The following is a 23,153-nucleotide window of genomic DNA, read 5'->3' as shown; positions in this document are numbered from 1 at the left end:
ATAAACATAAGAATTCTGTATGAGTATCACGAAAGCTACCACATAACTTTCGGGTATTTGAAAAATAACTGCTTGATACGAGCCTATAAATGATTAATCAACCTAAACCAGAAAAAAGGGAGGAGAACCAAAAAAAAGAGAAGAATGAAGGGAGAAGATAAAAGACAGAGAAATATACAATTGAAGTCCCTTCGTATGTAAAGGACTTATAATGTACTTTTTCTCTCAGGCAGTTGTCACATGTGATCGATTAAACATAGGTTCTCTGCTCCTCCATTAGTTAAGGTATGCATGTAATTAATACTATGCCTTGAAATCGTTTTATCCAAAAAGCTCTAACAACCTAACCTAACCTAACCAATGTGGGGTGTTTGAGTATCTCTTGAGTCACATTTGCATTCTAGAAAGGTGGGGTGTTTGAGTCACATTTGCGTTCTAGCACACTAGAAGATGGAACTTGGCCAATAACTTTTACATCTTGTTTTGTTTTAATACTTTTATTTATTTTACACAAGTTTAGAATCATTTCAATCATTTTTCACTTAGTCAATAAATCTTTGAACTAAGGCCCATGTAGATTCCTTAACAATTTTAGATAGCCAGGAATTATTTATGTATAGAGCAAAATAGGTTGTCTTATGTCGGGTCATGGGGGTTTTGATGGTGTTTAGTTGACACAGCATGGGAGGCTTTCATAAATGGGGAAAAATGCGCTTTATTTTGCAAGGTTGTGGAGGCAATAATTTTGTTTTGTTGATGAGCGAGTCGCTCCAGGGAGAAATTTATAGATGGTCAAAACCAGGCTTTGTTTTGCAGGTCACCGTGGTCTAGGTGGGCTTTGTTTACGAGCCACACATAAAAGGGATGGAAGCATGGATAATGAAGGGAATTATTTGTTGAAAAAGTATATGGTAAGGCTATTTACTTTTGATATAAAAGAATCATAATTTCTTGTAGTCGCTACAATTCAAATCAAGCGGGAAGAGGAGTGCAACTGACCAAGCTTAAAGTTAGAAAAAGAGCAGATTCTTGAAGTTTGTGATACTCCTAGTCTATCGAATTTGACACCTTATAGTTAAAGGTACTATCGTCTCCTTGTACCAAAGATAAATAGTTGTATAATATAATGTTTTATTCATACATAATTTATTTCCCTCTTTGTCAAGGACAAATACAAATAGGTGCTACTTTCCCTAGCAAAAAGTCAGCAAATGAGTCAGTTCCATAAATTTAACTCATTTTTTACTATAGAGTTCTTAAGATTTTATTTTCTTCTATGCTTTATGATTTTGTTGGAATAAATTTTCCTTTGCCTTTTCTATTGGATTAATCATCTTGGCTCGTTTGCAGGATCCTCTACATCAGGTAAGTGTTCGCTGCTAGACCTAATAATGTAGTAGAAGCATAATTTTGCACCCTTTCGCTTGTTTTTTGTCATTTAAATTAGAGCCCCTCATTTAGGGAACATATGTTTGGTTTGAAATTTCTCTCCCAGTGAGAGCTTTTCCATGGAAAATGTTTGCCAATGGAAACGTGAGCTCGTACTTTACCATGTAATTATATTATATTGGCGGAGTGCTTCATGCCAAGCTTTGTCCTCTTGATTTTCACCTCTTTCTCGTTAAATAAACATGAAAAAGCAGTTCTCATGCAAAGTTCTTTTTTGGAGAGAATTTTTCTACTAACAAAACTTCTCTTTCATGATGGGATGCATGTGACAAGTTGATTGTTTTGCATGTCTTTGGGGTACTTTTAGGGTTCAAGGAAATATGCTTTTTTCTATTGTCACATGGTTACTCTGGTTTTCCTCAATTAATGTTCAAGCACTCCATTAGATTAAAATTTGTTTAATATTAAGTACTGATTATATGCAGTGGTTTTGAAACCGACAATTTCTGATCCAGATCATGTGTTTTTAAAACCGTCGATTTTTTTTCCAGATTGTCAATTTGAATGAGAATCTATCGGGACTGAATAAGTTCTGAGATGATGTGGTACCCAGCTTGGTTACCCCTTGAAACTCTCCTTATTTATATATATATTACTGGGAGAAGGGTGAGCCTGCCTTTCTTATGCAAGGACACCCACCCGAATTTGAGCAAGTTGTTAGGGACTCACGGAAAAGAGAACTTCTATCTATATGCTATCAAATGGCTAAAGGAAAGGCGCCGCTCAACGGTCACTAACCTTTGCCGCACACGAAGAACGGGTTTCCCCTAGGGGAGATTTGGGACTCCATCACCTCTCTACGATGCACAAATTAGCGGGCAGTGATTTCATGCAACGGTTGTATGGTAATATGATGTATTTTTTTTAGCCCAATTAACATTGGCCATCTATATTTGGTGAGATGCTTAGATCTAGGCCTTAGAATGATATTTTTTCTTTTAAAATATTTTATTATCATTAGATTAACAATATTAAAAAACAAAAAATGATTTTGAATTCCAAAAAGCCTAGATCTTGAAATTCATCAAATAGATGTTTTAGATTCATTATTGGAGGCAACTAATTTTGACCATATATCAAATATGGTTTTATAGAAGTGTGGTTGTATTCTACTATGATACAACCATTGCATGAAATCATTGTATATATATATATATATATATATGGAAAAGTCTTCCCAAAGCCTATAGGCGAAAATGAACAGTGATTTTGCCTACCCTCATCAACGTCCAATGTTCACACGGTCACGATTGTCCGGTAGTGTTTCATTTTTCATTTACTTTCTACAAAATGGAATGACCTGCAATTTGAAGTGTATGTACATCTTAATGAGGTGCACCTAATAAAAATATATAAAAAAAATAATTCGTGAAAATAAATTGACCAAAAAAGGTTTCGGGGGTATTTTGGTCAATATTTTTCATGTAAAATATTTTTTTGATATTTTTCATAGATTCGCCTATTTTTTATGAACACACGCTCCAAAGTTCATTGTACAGCCATGATTGTCCGATAATTTTTTATTTTTTATTTTTTTTAACAAATCAGAATGACCTGAAATTTAGGGCGTGTGTACATCTTAGTGAGACGCACCTAATAAAAATATAAAAACAATAATTCGCCAAAAAACAATTGACCAAAATACCTCTGAAATATTTCGATGGTATTTTTGTCAATTTTTTCATGTAAAATATTTTTTTGGATATTTTTCATAGATTCGACTATTTTTTTATGAATATCCGCTCCAAATTTCAGGTTATTTTGATTTGTAGAAAAAAAATAAAAAATGAAATACTACCAAACAATCGTGACCATGTGATGAACTTTGGACGGTGATGAAGATAAGAGAAATCAGTGTTCATTTTTGCCTATAGATATTTTGTAGTATCTTCCATATATATATATATATATATATATATATATATATATATATATATATATATATATATATATATATATATATATATATATATATATATATATATATATATATATATATATATATATATAGCGTTTTAAATAAGCCTTTTATTTATTTTTTCGTTTTTTTGGATCACAGATTTGGACCTGATCTTTATATATAGCGTTTTAAATAAGCCTTTTATTTATTTTTTCATTTTTTTGGATCACAGATTTGGACCTGATCTGGATCACCAATCCAACGTCTTGACACGGATTTGTGAGTGGCCAATGTGCCCTAATGTTCCAAGTTTTAAACTATGAATTCTATGATTTGTGCTGGTTTCATTATTGGTTTTTTTTTTGGGTAAGTAGTTTCATTATTGGTAACATAGTTTTGGAGTTCTTTCATTAGTTATAAGGCTTTTTAGGACCATGGAGCGGTGGGATTTAAAATCTGGGCACGTTGCATCATAGTTTATGGGCATTAGCAAAGCCAAGAAGCAAAAGCCCCATTTCCCATGTTTTGGTATAATAAAAAAGATTTCAATTTTTAAGCTCCACTAAAAAGAGAATTACACAATTTAAGCAGTACAACTTGATGCTTAAATATCATATGACCTTGAAAGGGTATGTTGTGTAAAATCCTATATAACATTACGTTTAAGCCCAAGATTCGAGAGTGTGACTTCCTAAGCCTAGTGGTTAATCTCAAGTGCAAATATAAAATAAAAAAATCATAAAGCACTTTATATCGTCCTGGAAAAAAATAATGTCTTAGGGCTGAACAAAGCTTCATCATCATCATTATCATTTTAGCATTTTTCTATTTAATTGGGATTGGTTACACGAATTTTGATCCATTAAAAGCAAACAAACTCATATACTAGAATTTTATGTTCACCTCTTTTGCTGGATTGAATAGGTATATAATCTGCCCTGCCAAGAGTACACTATGTGCAGTCTTCGTATTATCTTGGGGTATGTTTGTTTCATGTAAATCAGGTTGTTGATGTAGAACTATTTCACATATGCAAATAGATTACAAGAGATAGTTTCTTAAGCTTGTTTTTTTACCATGTTTGATTAACATTTTTGGAAAATCCTATGTAATCAAGTTCGTATGTTGGTTGTGAGAAGGAAGAGAAGAGAGACACTAGGGAGAATGTAGGGATGGCAACAGCCGGGCCATCTATGGCCCTAGCCCCAAAAGAGCTGGCCTAAGCCTGTCTTGGACCATGCTGTGTGGGAGTAGCTTAGTCACAGTCTTGGCCCTATCAGGGTCAAGCCAGGATAGACTTCGTCACGCCAACTACAATCACCAAAAAAAAAAAGAAGGAAAAAAAAGTTAGTTGTGGCTTAGCCCTCAGGCTGCATATTATGGCCTAGGGGCTAGGTTTCTAAGGTTGAGTTGTTCGTGTCATGCTAGGGCTTCCGGACCCATTGCCAACAGTTGGAGAGAGTTGGCAAAGGTTTTGCAAGTAGGGATGGCAATGGTCTGGGCAGCCTACCCAGTTGGCCTAGTCTTGAAAAACTAGGGCATGGCTTACAAAATGTGGTCCAAGGGCCATGGTGGCCAGGTCCTGGTCACCACAACCCAAGGACCTAGGGCCTCTTGGGCCCAATCCAAGTTAGGCTGGGCTGGACATGATTCTATAGGGACCTAGGCTAGTCTTGGGCCCAGTTCGGCTAGCCTCTGCACAACATTGCCAGCCCCATTAGTATGAGGGTTTGCATCGGCAAATTCTTTACTTTTCTTTGTTTTACTTCTCTTCTTGTTAATTTCTACTTTTCTTTGTTTTACTTCTCTTCTTGTTAATTTCTAATGCAGTTGTTGGATTAAGCTACTATGGATTCTTCTTTTTCTTTTTTCTTTTATATCTTTGTGTATTCTTTTGTTTGGTTTTCACTTTTCTTCTTCTTTTAGTTTTTCTTTTCTTCTCTTTTTCCAATTGTTTTTATTTCCTTTTTAGTATTTTCCATTATATACTTTTGATAAAGTACACAGTTTTTATGAGATAGCTGACTCATGTGTAGCTATGCACCCTTTCTCCAAGATTCATTTTTTAGATGGATTTTGAACCTATTTTGTTAGAAAATCTATAATTTCTAGCATAGGGATCATTAAAATGTAAAAAATAAAATTTAATATTAATATTAATATTAATTTTAGTCCATCGAAATTTTTTTTTTTGGGAAGTACCATCTCTTTACATTTATCCTAAGGATGAATGGTTGATGCATCATGTGATGGTATTGCAGAATTGCGTCCCTTGACTTACAATACTCTCTTCCTTCAATAACCGTTGCTTGACTTGGAAACATGGTATGTGCTTCCTATGGGGGAACAATATTCTACAATTGATGTTAGTACTGTTGGGTTTATATGCCCTTTAAAGGCCTTATAAGAACTTATATGAGCATTTTATATAGTGGAACATAAACTCAGAGGGAGTGTAGTCTTTTTGTGGACCATATTAGGCAAATGTTATTTGCTGATACTCGGACTAAGCTCGATGACCTAGTTCAACTGATGTTTAGAAAAACTAAGATACCTAGGCATAAAGATCTACCGAGAAGGATTTAGTGGGTTATCCCTTTATGAGGTCGGAATATGCCCAGATGAGAGCCAAGGGACTGTGTGGCCCTTGCGTGTGATGAATAACCTTTAGAGACAGGGCTAAAGTATCATCGTTATATCATCACATGGTATGTACGTAAATAGCCGTTTTGAGATTCACCAATGAGGGTGAAGTATGTACATGTACGAGAGATTACCCCTATGCACCATAGAGTCATGATTGCATCATGGTCTGGAAGACCATGATTTTTGTCTCTAAGGGAAAACCTGAAATCTACAAACTAGGATTGCGTCCCCTAGTCTATTGGCTGACTTTGGTGGTTCAATCATGAGCCCCTGTAGTGGACTGTGCGTCATGGGAACTGCTGGGTCAGTTTCAGAAAGCTCAACGGATCGTGATTCGCAGTTGAGGGTGGAGTGCTCCTATATATTGATAATTTTCTAGATCGAACGAATCCAATTCCTGTCAAAATTAATTAATTTTATATTATGTGATTTTTAGAATGTTTATTTGAATTTTTGTGAATCTTATGATATTTTATTTTTGTCATTTGGATTTATAAATTAAGAGAAATTAATTATTCAATGTTTTAAATAAAATAAAACATTTAAAAATTCTAAAAATGAAATAAAATATTTTTAAAAAATATATGGGACCTCCATAAAATATGGAGTCCAAAATTTAAAAAGATGTGGATTAGGTGGGCGCACACATGGTCACCAAAAAGAGGCATGCTCCACCCATTCACGTAACATTCTTGAGAATAATGTTTATCCTCTTGGTTAGCTTATCTTTTTAAGCATAACCAACTTATATGATAAGGCTGAATATTTAAGATATTTACTAAATTTTTGAATCAAGATGGTTCATCTAATAATTAAGGATTTGATATATTAAAATATAAGTTTTCCTTATATGATAGAAATAGATTTAGGAAAGGGAGGATAAGGCTTTAGCTCATCTCTTTGAATCTTGATGGTGGATCAAAGAGATGGATGACTCAAATCTCTCACCCCACAAGTCTTCTTAAATCGATGGTTGAAGTTTGACCTTACGAATTGAGGCAAAGTCTATGGCATAGAAAATCTATAAAAAGGAGGTCTCCTTTCATAAAATGATATACGTATTCTCTTCTCTCTCTTTAAGAATTCTCTCTCCCTACTCCAAAATTTAGCTCTCTCTGGAAAGGGCTTTGGATTATCAAAGGGAGGCATGCCCCAATTTTTATCTTTCTCCAAGTTGCAACATGTTTTGGTGACACGTATCACCTATGTTCTTTATGGGTGGCAAAAGGTGGAACCCCATGCTAGTAGATCTCTGCCTCTCTCTTCATATTCATTTCCCATCTTTCTAAAATCAAGCTAAAAGGCTTGATCAAGATTAAGTCATTGAGTGAATTTTTGCTTTAGTAAGGAAATCAACATACCGATCATAGATCCCGAGCACCATCGGAAGGAGGAGACTCAACATGGGGTGTACTAAGCTAGGTTGAGGTAATCTTCGGCAATTTTACCTTTTTAAATATTTATTTCTCTTCCCATAAAGCAATAAAGTCTAGTTTTATTTCTTGAATAAAGAATTGTATTTGAAGATGTAGCAATTGAAAACCGATTTTATTTTTATTTTATTTATTTCAAGGGTAGTTCGATTATAATTGGACATTGTAAGTGATCTTACCGATGTAGGGGTAAAGAATTTTTTTTTGTATTTACATCATGCTTTATCATAAAGTTTTTTCATTGGTATCAGAGTAAGGTTGATAATTGAAGTCATTAGATATTTTTTCCCTTTATTGAGTCGAGATTAAGCTTGGAAACGAGATGTAAGGAGGCTATTAATCTTTGTGGTCAAGTAATACACCCCGGTTAAGAATTACTGAAATATATTCAAAACAACGAGAAAGGCACTTTAAAGAATTGGTATTCTGTGCTATTTTAGAGCAATTATATGAAGAAGAAAATGATGTATTTTTCTATTGCATACTACAGTGATTTTGTGTGTCTTTACGAGTAGGATCTATCTACAAAATTTCAGTGGGATATCCTAAGGGAATTAAAAGTTACAGACACAATAATGAAGGGTGTCAGCTCTGACCCTGCAAAATTCAAGAACTGTCTAATGAGTTCCGTGATTTTTCTCACCAACCATATGATTTTATTTTTAGTTAAAATTGGATTACAACTTATAAAATTGAGTCTACTTTCAAAGAAAAAAAAATTTCATCAAAAAATTTGTTGTGGTTTGAAATATATGATCAATTTATTGAAGGGTGCACAAGTACTGTTTTCTGCAATAAAAACTATTGCCATGACTTGGAAGTCATGATTTTATTTCTATTCTTAACATAGTATTTTATGGCTCACACTAAGTTTTTTTAACTTACATTCTGAGTCTAGTTTCTAGTAAAATTTATTTGAGAGAGAAATATCTATTTGAAGAGAGGAATACAAATATTGGATTGAAGATTGGTCATCTTGAATTTTCTACAATTATGGTGTTCTCTTCATTGAGATTTAAATAACTATAATTATCAAGCCTACTTAACTGAATGATATGAAGCTTGTGGAAATAAATGTGCTATCATGATGTGCCTACTTTGATACAAAATTAGTTTGAAAGTAAAATGCCACAAGGGTAGAGAAAAAATACAACTTTACTAAACAATGTTCATCCTGGAATTTTGTAATATGGGTTATTTTGTGATGTGTATGTCTCTTTATTTATTTCTTCGAAGGAATGCATTAATTGGGATTCAAACCACAAAGTTATGATTCGATTTTAAGTCTAGTTTTCAACACAAGAGATTCCAAAAGAAATTCTTTGAGGTTTGAGATAAACAATTTTTTTATTGAGAGATGCTCAACCTAATTTTCTGTTGAAAAAATTACATTTTGATGTAAAAATTCACTAAAAGGTAGACTCACTAAATAGTGTGATTTAGGGATGGAACTGAGAATTATGTTATATTTTTTAATCTATTTCAGTGCTCAAAAAGATTTGGAGAGAAACTCTTTATGAGTTGAGAGATATCATATTTTTATCATGGGATGCTCATGTTCTATTATGCAATAAATTAAAAGATGTAGCATGTTAATGCACATCTTTGAATTCTCAGTAATGGAGACCTTTTTAGGGCTTATTTAAAAGGGGTTTTATAGTGTGTCATGCATATGGTTTATTATAATAAAACTTCAGATAAAGGTAATATAGAGCTGGTAAGGTACGACATACTATATGAATAGTATTCGATCTGGGAACAACAAAAAGAAAAAGAAACACAATACCTATAACAACATCTTGGTTTCTTCGAAATGAAGGGATACATAGAGAGACTTTGAGGTAGCAAAGAAAAGCTAAAGATCAATGGGAGAATCAAATTTGTGATATTTAAAATGATGGGATGAAAAAGATATTTTTTTCTTCACAGTGCTATACAAAGAAAAATCCAAGTGCTGAAGAGATACGCACTTCGTGACATGTGAAACCGATGACCAATATATTCTCCATCAGTTGCGTATTCTTCCAAGATCACAAAAGTTTATCAAACAAGTAAAAGTAATGAATCAAGAAAGCTCAAGTACCCCACACTACATGGTTTTGAGGTATAAAATCTATCTCACATTACATGGCAAGGTCATATAGGGAAAGAGGTTTCAATAAAAAAAATTTATATACTTTGGTTATATTTTGGCTAATGGTTTTGTGAATATGTATGAAGTATATGGACATTGAGTGATATGTGCTAACAAATTTGAAAGAGTCTATTTATGAATACCATGTGTTGTGGTGCCTTCTTATGCTAAGAGTACGAACTAATTAAGATAGTGATACACATGGGGATGTGATTTGATCAAGGGCTTTAAGTCATAAATATGAGACATGAGATATAGGTATGGCTCATTCAAATATGCAAGCACGAATAGAATGTTCTGATGGAACTCGGTCTTAGTGACCATCCTCCCAACAATGTCCAATAATATGATGTGGTGCATTTTATGATGATCTTTTCATAAAGTCTCCATATTTTCCAAAAGAAATTTTTGTCAATATTTTGATAACTATTATTTAGTCATGCTTTGTTTTAGATATAATTGTAATATGGACTTTATGACTTGCTTTTGTAGCTGTAAACATGACTTGGTAGGTGAATGCGATAAAATGATTTTTGAAGACTAAACATATATTTTAATATTAAATTGGATGTATTTGAGAAAAACCTGAGTCTTTATATAAGAAAATCATTTTAAACCATCATACTATTATCTAACGTGATATATATGCCAAGTCAATTTTTTAAAAGGAATAAAACCATTATGCCTTCAAGGTATTTATAAAATTGGGAGAAAAATTGTCATGCATAGGTTTTTAAATTCCCATATGCCTTGATTCATGTTTGTAGCTATTTAGAATCCTCAAATACCTAAGACCTTGAACCATATGGAATGTTGTAGGAAGGCTATCTTGCTAGGCTTCCTTGACACATGTGATATTGATTCGATAACTTGGTTTGTATGGATTTACTACCAAGATGACTAGTGTGGTTGAACCTTTGTGGTTTATAAAGGTTTTGCATATTGTGAAACCAATAGGCATTTAATTACTTATTGCATGAGACTTGCTATGCTACCTCATGATATAGATATAAGAATATATATATTGTATGTACAATAATTGAGTGCTACAATCCCACATTTTTTTTAGCTGCTTGGATATTCAGATATACAGATGAAAGTTATCTCAAGGATTCAGATGATGTGAAGTCTACATCTAGATACGTGTTCATGCTTGGAGGGAGAACAATTTCTTGGTAGTCAAAGAAACAGGATGCGGTGGCATTGTCCATCCTGAAGGTGTGTGCTATTTGGTGGCCAAGGAGGTCGTATGGATTAAGAAATTTCTTAATCGACTTGATTTTCAACCCGTGCTTTATGAGGCAATGAGGATTTCTACGATAACATGGCAACGATATGCATGTAAAAGGGAACCACGATTCCATAGTAACTCCAAGCGTATAAAACTAAATATTCCAGTAGGAGTTCCTAGTGTTTGACAGGCCAGCTGGAACAACAGACTATGGCGTTGCTCACCCATGGAACCCAGATGTGCGGCGCTCATTGCATGGCTACAGAAAAAAGCGGCTTGTTTGAATAACTCTTTTGAGCTCATGAGGATACGAGCCCATGCGATGAGTATACGTGATGCTTTTTTGTGACAACAAGTCCATGATTCGCGATGCAATATGAAAGATGGACTACTACCACTTTCGGGATGAGATCCGAACAACAAAAAGAAAGAGGCATTGCCACTATGAGTCCTTTTGTGAAAAGATTGATGACAAAAGCCATGATTGACGTATTGAGAGAGATTGTGATTGGGAGAGACAGATGGGGATGAGAGAAAGTGATGAAGAAAGAATGTAAGGCCTTCAAAGGCCAAGTAAGAGATGTTGGGTGTATATGACCTTTAAAGGCCTTATAAGAGCTTGTATGAGCATTTCATATAGTGGCACATAACTCAGTGGGAGTGTGGTCCTTTTGTAGACCATACTAGGCAAATGTTATTTGCTGATACCCGAACTAGGCTCGACGAGTTAGGCCAGCCGAGGTTTGGAAAAACACAAGATACTTGGGCATAGGGATATACCGAGAAGGGTTTAGTGAGTTATCCCTTGATAAGGTCATAATATACCCAAATGAGAGCCAAGAGACTATGTGGCCCTTGCGTGTGATAAATAAACCTTAGAGATAGGGCTAAACCATCATCGTTATATTATCCCACGATATGTACATAGATAGCCGTTTTGAGATTCACCAATGAAGGTAAAGTGTGTACATGTGCGAAAGATTACCCCTATACATCATAGAGTCATGGTTGCATCATGGTCTGAAAGACCATGATTTTTATCTTTAGGGGATAACCTGAAATCGATAAAGTAGGATTGTGTCCCTTAGTCTATTGGCTAATGTTGGTGGTCCAATCATAAGCCCCTGCAGTGGACTGTGGGTCAAGGGAATTGCTGGGTCAGTTTGAGAAAGCTTGGCGGATCGTGATTCGCAGTTGAAGGTAGAGTGCTCCCATATATTGATAATTTCCTAGATCTAACAGATCCGATTTCCATCAAAATTAATTAATTTTATGTTATGTGAATTTTAGAATGTTTATTAGAATTTTTGTGAATCTTATGATATTTTATTTTTATCATTTGGATTTATAAATTAAGAGAAATTAATTTTTCAATGTTTTAAATAAAATATAACATTTAATAATTCTAAAAATGAAATGAAATAAAATATTTTCTAAAAATATATGAGACCTCCGTAAAATATGGGACCCAAAATTTAAAAATATGTGGATTAGGTGAGGCCTACACGTGACCACCAAAAGGGGCCACGCCCCACCCATTCAAGTAACTTTCTTGGGAATAATATTATCCTCTTGGTTGACTTATCTTTTTAGGTATAGTCAACTTATGTGATAAGGTTGAATATTTTGAATTATTTACTAAATCTTTGAATTAAGATTGGTTAATCTAATAATTAAGGATTTTATATATTAAACTATCAATTTTCCTTATTTTATGGGAATAGATTTAGGAAAGGGAGAATAAGACCCTAACTCATTTCTTTGAATATTGAAGGTGTTCAAAGAGATGGATGACTTAAATCTCTCATCCCACAAGTCTCTTTAGAGGGACAGTTGAGATGTGACCCTACCAATTGAGGCAAAATCTATGACATAGAAAATCTATAAAATGAGGTCTCCCATCATAATATGATATAAGTGTTCTCTTCTCTTTATTTAAGAATTCTCTCTTACTACCCCAAAATTTAGCTATCTCTGGAAAGGGCTTTCGATTACCAAAGGGATGAATGCCCCCAATTTGTATCTCTCTCCAAGTTGCACCATGTTTTGATGGCACGCATCACCTATGTTCTCTATGGGTGGTAAAGGGGTGGAACCCCTTGTAGATCTGTCTCTCTCTTCATATTCATCTCTCATCTCTCTAAAATCAAGCTAAAAGGCTTGATCAAGATTAAGTGATTGAGTGATTTTTTGCCTTAGTAGGGAAATCAACATACTGATCATAGATCCCGAGCACCATCGGAAGAAGGAAACTCGGCGTGGGGTGTCCTAAGCCCGGTTGAGATAATTGACGGCAATTTTATATTTTTAAATATATTCTTTTCTTCCCATAAAGCAAAAAAGTCTAGTTTTGTTTCTTGAATAAAGAATTATATTTGAAGATATAGCAATTGAGAACCGATTTTATTTTTATTTTATTTATTTCAAGATTGGTTCAATTATAATTAGACATTGTAAGTGATCTTGCTGGTGTAGAGGTAAAGAATTTTTTTTTATATCTACACCGTACCCTTTCAAGTACCACTAGGTAACTGTAGATGTTATCCTTAGCTTTCACGCACCTTGAAAAATGCATCAATGTCTAATTGTTCTTGTTGCTATAAACTGCTTGAAATAAGCATGTACAAAGTGTATTTGTGGTAAGTTCATAGATGGTGTCGACCTTATACTGTACTAGTATGGTACACCTAAAAACCGACTAGAGAAGGTTGTTCCATGCTAGAAAACCCTCAATTTGATTATCTCGACCTCAAGATTCATATACATGAAAACGAGGGAATTTCTAGTCCTAAAAATAGTTCATCTAACACATTATCTGGACCGTCCATTTTCATGTGTTTATAGATCTATTTGATCATCACCATTTTTGGAACTTTAAGTTTCATAATTAGGGGCAACAATAGATTTTTCATATCATCCCAATCCCAAGGCTTTGTGGCATCGAAACTGCATTTTCGGTGTAGTTTTGAGGTGCACCTTCAATAGTATAAGGCTAGCACCTTAAAAAAACCTCACCCAACATGTATCTAGGAATTAGACTTGGGCTTAAGTGCCTAGTAGTTGACATTAAGCAATGTTACATCTTAAGTTTAATTTGTAGTACTGAACTACCCAAAAAAACTTGATAGAGTAAGAATTGTGTTCTTAACCAAGGTTTAAAAAATTGATGACCTGATCTGGAATCGGGCGATCTGGATCAGGAATCACCCAGAATGCTTCGGATTAGGCAAAAAAAGGGATTCGGGCGGATCCAAATAGTAGAATCGCATATTTTTTCGTGAAACTACCGATTCCGACAAGTTTTTACTGAGTTAGACTAACTCTTCACCGATTCCGACCGACCTTGTCAAGCGAAAAAAAAAAGGAGGAACGATTTTTCTTGAATTATTTTTAAAAAAGTAACGAAAACAAGAATCGCAAATGGTCTCCAAGTCTCAATGGCACAAATGAGATTCATGTGGCAGTTCGGTCAAAAAAAGGGGGAAATTTTACGTACCGATCAACAAGCAATTGCATATCATCTCGTGGTGCACATCCCGAATTTTAGGTTGCGGTCCTTCTTCCTGCTTAATTTAGTTTTTTCTTATTCTAATTTTTCCACCTATAGTAACATTGAACCAATTATTTATTTATTTATTTTATTTTTTTTCATTTCTTGGCTGTCTCTGTAAGTGATTTACCAGTGGACCGACTCTATACTTAGAAAATTTTCTAAGATATTAGCAACATAGAACAACATTATTTATTTTTTGTTTTTTTAATTGGGTTGGAGTTGTAGCCAAAAAATTTTATTTTTTCTTATCATATTATCTCTTTCAATCCACAGTGCAATCATTATGATCTGTTCAAATCTGGTAAACTTGAATTAAATCAAGCAATAAAAAAAGGAATAGTAGGAATTCAAAGTTGCTAATACGAATCGCTCTCTACTGCGCAATTTTTTGTATGGAGCATTCGATATTAGCGACTCGAAGTTCTTGATGCTTATAAATTTTTTAAGTATAAATCAATTCTAAGTAGCTAATATTGAACTTCTCTATACTTGAATAAAAGATTCCACGTATGGAGCACTTTGATATTGATAGAAAAACACTAGAGATAACCAAAATTCAAAAAAGAAAAAAAGGTTTTTACTGCTATACAAATATAAAACTAAGGATCTCATGTTGCTACTATAGAACTGTTGCAAAATTGGAATAAAAAATAGTTTGCAAAATTTATTTTTTATTTTTTATTTTTTAAAAAAATGTAGGATCTAAGCATAAAATTTGAGAACTTTATGCAAAGAAATTAAAATCTTCTATTTTATAAAATGTGGAATAACAACAGAAAGGAAAAACTAAAAGAACAAGGAAGCTCACTTACCAGGCAGCTCGGAGCTCAAGACATACTCAGTGTTAGTATGGAACCAGTCAATAGCAGCTCGCGTATCGCCGATCAAAAGGTTGTCTGGCTCGAATTCCCACAAGGGAAAAGCATCCGATGGATCGAAGAACTTCTCGAACAACATCGAGCTGAAGAGCAGAGGAGGAAAATCATCCTCCAAGGACACATCTTCCTTCAAAGGAATACCCCATCTCTTCCCATCTGCAACACCCTCCCACCTCACTTCCATACTTTTCCTGCTACACATTCTCTCCTCAAACCTGCAATTTTTGTTTATTGTGATCCTCTATGTGTTGTTATTGTTAGCATCATATAAATAGTGGACAGATGATATAGTATTGGCAAAGATAGGGATGCCTTTTGTAAAAGGAGAGAACCAATTCCATGGAATTTTATGGGTCGTAAAGTTGGGAGTATTTTTTTGTACTTTAAGTGAAGGGAAACGTAAAGAACTTGAGGATGGAATGGCAGCAAATAAAGATGGTCCTTTACTAATTTGAAAAATATAAATGTGGATGATGATTCTTGGGTGTTTGGCCTCCCATTTGGTTCATTCAAGTATTATTATTTATTTAGGGGTGCGGTTTGTATAGAGCCGAGGCTCTAACCAATCAAAATAAAGCGTACCTTCAAATAGTATTGATAATTGTGATTTTATTAGTGAAATTTTTTAGCTGGGCTCTAATTTGAGTGTTTAGAGCCTCGGTTCTATATAAACATTTTCCTTTATTTGCCCCCAAAAAAATAAAGGAAGAATAAAGGAAGATTTACAAGTGATATTCATGGAAAAGTATTTGGTGAGTCGGCAACTCACCTATTCTTGATTGGTATCCCTCCGAAATATATATTTTCAATTCAAAATTTTAGAATTCATAATCTCAACCATGACAATGATCGGAATTTGGAAGGTTTCTTTTTACAAAAAATATAAATATTGTTTTTTGAATTCCTTTTTCCATCGTCTATTTTTAATGGATATAACATTTTTTTCAATCCAGCTCAGCGATGGGCGTTTGATAGACAAAGGACCGAATGGTAATAGGTGAGTCAGCTGACTCACCAAAACCGTGTCCGTTATTTATTCTTTGAAAAAGAGATTTAAAATGGCAGGAATCTGCAAAGCTGATGCTAATGAAATTTGGTCCATCAAAGCTCATTATCTAGAAGGGCAAAGCGTAACGTGATTATAAATATAAGAAAAGAGCAAAGTGTAACGTGATTATAAATATAAGAAATTAAAGAACGATATTTCGATAAGGCAACAATTAATCTCCACCGTCCCATCTTCATGAAAATAGGGTTGGATGCCCGTGAACATTTGTGGTGAGCGTTGCCGATGCCTTCTCCTAGGTTGGGGGGTTCTCTCCATTAAAGAACAATATAAGCCTCCTTTCTCCATTAAAATCTCGGGTTTAATCTCCCTTCTCCATTAGGCAGTGTGCATTGTTAATCTCCTGGGTTGGGTAAAAAGCACAATAAGTCCCCCTCTCCATTTAATCTCGGGTTTAATCTCCCCTTCTCCATTAATGCATGTTAATCTCTCCTAGAGAGGGTTCTTCTCCATTAAAGAGCACTGTGCGCATCCGGGGGAGGGGGGATTCAAACCCTTACCATGGCGACGGGGTACTACCAAAAGGGCCGGTTTGATGTTTTTGCGTTTAAGTAGACATATTTATATATATAATGTACACAGACGTGTACAACACACGTAGAATTCCGGTTGTGACAGAGTGGACACATCCAAGTCCCGACAAGTGTAGGAAAGAAGATGCGATTCAAACCGGAACCGCCTGATTAGATTGGAACCATTGACTGGCTGGTTCCAGTTTCGACCGATTTTGGTGAACCAGCCGGTATTTTAAAACAACTTCAAAAAATAAGGGATTTTGTTTACAATGTATTTTTTTATTGTTTTTCATCATTTTGGCAAAGAATGGAAATTGTTTTGGCCATTAATATTTTTTTTTACATTTTTTCATATTATTTGAAAATTTCAAAAATACTCTTAGGCACAAATCGATTCTTTAAAATCCATTTTTTTCATTGATTTTCAACTTCATTTGGATGTGCTTCGTTTAATCATGCTTTAAATATACTTTTTATATTTTGTTTAGTTTTTTTGTATTTTTTAGGTCGGTTAAACCGCTTTCCGGCCCATATCTCGCTAGCCATTTCGGTTTGAGTTTTCCTACACTAGTCCTGGCAGACTGCTTCAAAGCAATTAAAACTTCTTCCCGTTGATGATAAGCATGCAGCCCATACTAGACCATTGAAGTAGTATGAATTGCTTTCTGGGAAAAGTTATTGTGGCACCACGGCACCCCAGATGCATACTCGGTTCCATCGACAAAAACGACGGTAATACATTCAAGAACTACACTTTACCAGAATTTGATTGACCCCAATAACTTTCAAATGGTCTAGATGATGCATACCTTACCCCACTTGGAGGATACTACACATTTAATTCTTTGCCTAAAAGGCCTTGTTAGGTTGAATGTTTTTATCTGAAAATTGGGGATCCATTTAGAATCCCTACATGAGTATCTTCAAAAAAAAAAAAATTATTTTAAGTTCTTAAGCACCCAAATCTGGCTCTCCAAAAGTTAGATTTTATTGTTTAAAAAAAAAAAAAATTGACATCCTGAGAGTGCATAAGCACTCATACCGATAGTTTTTGTTCATATCTATGGAGCAATTTATTTAAAAAAAATGCTTCATTTCGAGCACAAAAAAACTCCAAATCTACCATCAGGTTTTGGACCAAGTATTTGTCAGTAACGCTATTTTTTTTTCTTTTTTATATTATTCTCAAAATTTATCCACTGGATTTAGGTCTGTCCGTGATGGGTGTAGGGACATCCGTGGAATTTGTATACTCTTAGTGATTAATAGCGCAAATGACGTCTATGGTATTGCTAGACTTGTTCATGGTGGAGAAACAAGAAAAAGGCATATGATCCCCGCTCTTTCTCTTTTTGCTCCTTTTCTCTATAGAAACAATAGAATAAGAAAAATCCATATTGGTAATTTAAGAGGTATCGTCCAATCAAAGGCTCGGGATTTGTGTTATGTATATATTTTAGTTCTCATAGTTAAAGTCTGCCAAAGATTGCATGCCAAAGGAAAAGATAGCACCAAAATGGAAATCGGATCCAATATATATATATATATATATATATATATATATCCGATCCATTTTTTTTTTTTCTGTTACCCTTGGATCCCTAGATGAATCCAACAATATCAAAATATGATCAAACTCATATCAACAAAATCTGCTCTGACATGTTCGCACCCCAAAAACACACATACATTTTGTGAAACTAGGTGCCATGATAGGTGCCTTTCATTGATTTGCTATGAGAAGTAATGCCAAAGATTGAATATTTCCTAAACAATTAGATGGAGTGTGAAACTAGATGTTCGAAATTAAATAAGAAACAAGTATCTAGAGGAAATTGATACATGCAAAATCAATGGAAAGTACAAAAAATTGCAATGTATTCTTAATAAAAGCCACCAAGAAGAAGAGTAAAAAATGATGCTCGTAACTGTTGGAATTTTGTGGCCTTTCAAGGCCTTGACACTCTTGTACTTAAATCTCTTTACACAATGGATTTAAGTCTTCAATGGGAGCATACTCCTCTACTAGGCGAACAGTTCTTCAAGCAGGGAAGTAGGGATTTGGCTTGGAACCAAATGACTGTTGGGTTTATGTAGTCATTAAAGGCCTTATGAAAGCTTATATAAGCATTTTATATAATAAAATATAAACTCAGTAGGAGTGTAGTTCTCTTATGAACCCTATTAAAAAAATGTTATTTGTCGATACTCAAACTCTGCTCGACGTGTTAGGTCAGTCGAGTTGAAAAACTCAAAGTACCTGGGCATAGAGATAAACCAATGAAGGTTCAGTAGGTCATCCATCGATGAGGTCGGAGTTGCCCAGATGAGTGAGTGGAGGGACTGTGTGGCCATTGTGTGTGATGATTGACCTTTAGAGACTGGGTTAAAGCTTTATCCTTGAACCATCACATGATATGTATATAGATAACCGTATCGAGATAGCAATCCACCATTGATGGTGAAGCATATACATGTGCCAGAGATTACTCATATGCAACATGGAGTAGTGGTTGCTTTATGCTCTAAGGACTATGGATTTGTCTCTAGGGGAGAACCTGTAGTCCATAAATTAGGATTGTGTCCCTTAGCCTATTGTTGACTTTAGTAGTCTAATCATGAACCCCTATAATAGACTGTGGGTTACGGGAACTGTTGGGTCAGTTTGAGAAAGCTAGTGAGGATCGTAGTTCACAGTTGCAGGTGGAGTGCTCTAGTATATTCATAATTTCTAAACCTATATGGATCCGATTCCCATAAAAATTAATTAGTTTTAATTAATTTTATGTTATATGATTTTTAAAATGATTATTTGAATTTTTATTATTCTCTTGATATTTTATTTTTATCATTTGGATTTATAAAATAAGAGAAAATCAATTATCAATGTTTTAAATATCGAAGAGAAATAAGTTCTATTTTTAAATTTTACAAAGCGATTTAAATGTTTACTAAAATATGAGGGACCATCACGATGGGTGGGGCCATTTAAATTAAAGCACATGATAGAATTGGGTGGGGCCCATTAGGGGCCACCTAGGGTGGCCCGCCCCACCCATGGAAGGTTGGCTTATCATATTTCGTTCAAAGCCAGATTGGCTAGTTGGCTTTCTATATTTTTATATAAAGCCTCCTTAGCTTATGAATAAATATAATGAATATAATATGTCTTGTGAATCAAGATATTTTGATTGAATGAATAAGGAATGAATATCCATAAAAAGAGAAGGTATGAGTATATTTGTCTTATTTGAATATTTGATATGAATAGCCTTAGAAAATTGAAGGATAAAGTCTAATACCTTCATTTGAATCTTGATGGTGGATTTAAGGAATGGAAGATTTACATCTCTCACCCCACAAGTCTCATTAGATCAATGTTATAGATTTAATCTCACTAAAGATGACAAACCCTAAGTATTAGGAATCTATAAATAGTGGTTCTCTCTCCCTAAATCTCTACACCTCTCCTCTTCTCTCTTCTCTCTCTAAAGCTCTATCTACTCTCTCTTTAGGGGGCACATCCCACCAAAGGTTTCTCTCTCTAATATTTTTTTTCTCTCTCATTAAAAGGTTGTAAAGGGGGCATGCCCCACACTTAGGAAGCTCTCTCTCTCTCTCTCTCTCTCTCTCTCTCTCTCTCTCTCTCTCTCTCTCTCTCTCACTCTGCCTAAAGGTTCTCTCATAAGAAAGAAAGGTAGAAGGGGCATGTCCCACATAGGAGATCTCTCTCTCTCTCTCTCTCTCTCTTTCTCTCTCTCATAAGTCTAAGTTAAGCAAAAGTGGGGCTTAAGGAAAGGCTAAGGCATTGAGGCCTTAACACTTTAGTTAAAAGATAAGATCCATATGCTTTTGGAGGGTTTTGCCATACTTAGTAGAGTCGAGATCGATCATTAATCCCAAGCACCATTGGAAGGAGGAGATTGGTCACTCCAAAATGTGGAGGTGTTAAGGAAGTGCGGAATGTTTAGACAAACATTATACTCCAGATGGAAAACTAGATGACATCACATTCGGGGCTAAATTCACCCATACACTTTATATTATAAATACATGCTTTATTATTTATACTGAGTACTGAGCAATTCTAGAGGTTTATTCATTTGTTCTATTTACATCGACTTGAAGAATTAAAATAAGCCAAACAACGTTGATTCTGACTTTGAAACCTATACATTCGTTTCCAAAAAAAAAAATACATACATGTTAAAGGGAAAAGATAACATCGATGGTATATCGGCACATATACCTGTAAAAATAAGCAAGGACTTGTTATCCTTTGAGTCTGGTCTTCAGAAGAGAATGGCTCTCATATGAATTGTAGGAGACGATTATCTCTCTCCTCATATCTTCAATACTTTCTTTTCTACTCTTGGTTCTTACCGAGGCACAACCTCTGAAGAACTCTTTATCTCTCTACTAGATTGTATTTATCAAAAAAGTGAGACCCCCTCCAATCCGTAGAGTATCCCTTTATAGTGTTAAATTATGGTTCTTTAGGGGATAACCATGCATTTATTATCTTCGAATCTTCACCCTCCATCTTCATCTGAGTTTATCCAATGATTTGAATAACAAATCTTGCAGAGCGTGATCTTTATCTTCATAACGTGGTTTACCTTTTTGCATTTATCTTCTAACACATTTGATCTCTTTGCCAAGTTATCCTCGCAAATACAATCGTTGGCGCTTCTTGAACTTTGAACCTCATAATCTCGCATGAGCAGAATCAGATATTCATCAATATCGTCAATGTTGGTGTTAGTGGGCTATAGCCACTTCCATTGTTCAACTCAATCCGTGCACCTTTTAAGAGTTATAAAGCAAGAAGCCTCAAGTTCAATGGTGCTAATTTGATGAGAGAATTCCTTGTTCCCGAAGAAAAATTCCCTTTATACATAAACTGATTGGTCATACAATTCGTAAAGCTTTTAAGGCTTTTAGCTACCTGACAATGATACTAATGGTGGATTAAGCCATCGTCGGGTGGTTCAAGAACTTTGTAACATGAGGTGCATTAAGCCATCTTTGAGTAGCTTTAAACTGCCGTTGAAACTGAGACAGGTTAAGTCATCTCTGGGCTACTTGAGACTACCATTGAGACTAAGACGGGTTAAGTCATCTTTGGGAAGCTTTAAACTACTGTTGAGACTGAGATGGATTAAGCCACATCTGGGTAGCTTGAGACTACTATTGAGACGGATGGGTTAAGCCATCTCTGAGCAGCTAGAGACTATCCTTGAGACTGAGATAGGTTAAGCCATCTCTGGGCAGCTTTAGACTGCCGTTGAGATTGAGATGGGTTAAGCCATCTCCAAGCAGCTTTAGACTGTCCTTGAGATTGAGATGGGTTAAGCTATCTTTGGGCAGCTTTAGATTTCTGTTGAGACTGAGATGGATTAAGCCATCTTTGGGCAGCTTTAAACTGTCGTTGAGATTGAGATGTGTTAAGACATCTCTAGGCAGCTTTAGACTGCCGTTGAGACAATCGTTAACCTATTCTCAAAATCCATAGACTAATCCATGCTCCAATACAACCGTCACTTCTGTCATCACTTCCCAATACAAGCATCATCATTTTTGGGGAAAAGAGCCCTTGGCCTCTTCATGGGGCTTTATAAATGCATCAACTACCTTGATGGTCAATCCATCTCCCCAATGGTTTTCGACTCTTCATCTTCTTCTTTGAAAATGTCTTCCCTTGTTCCTCCCATGTGTCTCTCCATCTCTATAAATCTAGAGTTTACTGTCGCTATTTGTGGCAGTGAGAGCGAGGAGGGACATCACACTAATACTCCTACGGCTGCTGGCCAGGCCGAGGGTGAACAAGAATATTCCACAACTTTTACTATTGTGGGTCTAGCTTCTTCTTATGAGAAAGCTACTAAAATTACCTATCTGGTCACGAAGGAGGTTCTTGATGCTGGGCTTATACTAGACCCAAAGTCTAGGGAGATAATCGTCCTCAGGCAAACTGTGGTTCATCTCCACCGAGAGGTAGAACACCATCAAAACATGTCCCACTTCTATCGAGGAGATGTCGAGCGAGTTAAAGAGCTTCTGGCCTCTGTGAGGCGGAAGCTAGCTAAGGTCAATAGGGCAATCCGCCTTGGGGAGTAATGCCCCTAGGTGTAGGCAGGCGGAGCTTCTCCTTCTTTCTTTTCTCCCTTTTTTCTTTCTTTCTCTTTTTTTATTTATTTTTCAATATTTAAGGGATAAGTTCCTTCCCTTTTTGCTATCAATGAAGCTTCTTTGGTTCGAATTGATGCCTTGTGTTGAATAATTCTACATTCTGCATCATCTCTGCATCTTCCGGATATGCATATACTTTTGTACGTCGACGATTTG

At 35.1% G+C, this 23,153-nt stretch overlaps 1 protein-coding gene and 1 long non-coding RNA gene across 2 annotated transcripts in view; one reads left to right on the top strand and one right to left on the bottom strand.

The window, feature by feature from the left end:
• LOC18427912 (HSP20-like chaperones superfamily protein) overlaps positions 1 to 15,703 on the bottom strand; it is a 30,897-nt gene extending 15,194 nt beyond the window's left edge. Inside the window, exon 1 of the mRNA XM_011622765.3 lies at positions 15,159 to 15,703. Coding sequence (XP_011621067.1) covers positions 15,159 to 15,426 — 268 coding nt within the window. The 5' untranslated portion in view covers positions 15,427 to 15,703. The remainder of the gene's footprint in view (positions 1 to 15,158) is intronic.
• Positions 521 to 15,709, top strand: LOC148783167 (uncharacterized). Its single transcript, XR_016050474.1, has 3 exons — positions 521 to 1,081; positions 3,582 to 3,628; positions 15,123 to 15,709. It is a non-coding gene; the product is annotated as an uncharacterized LOC148783167 (long non-coding RNA).
• Positions 15,710 to 23,153: the final 7,444 nt, after the last annotated feature.

The sequence above is a fragment of the Amborella trichopoda genome, chromosome 2 (assembly GCF_054954075.1).
Source record: "Amborella trichopoda isolate Santa Cruz 75 chromosome 2, AtrichopodaSantaCruz75HAP2 v2.0, whole genome shotgun sequence".
Taxonomy (NCBI): Eukaryota; Viridiplantae; Streptophyta; class Magnoliopsida; order Amborellales; family Amborellaceae; genus Amborella; species Amborella trichopoda.
Note: the sequence above shows the minus strand (reverse complement) of the source record. Positions and strands in the feature narration are given on the sequence as shown.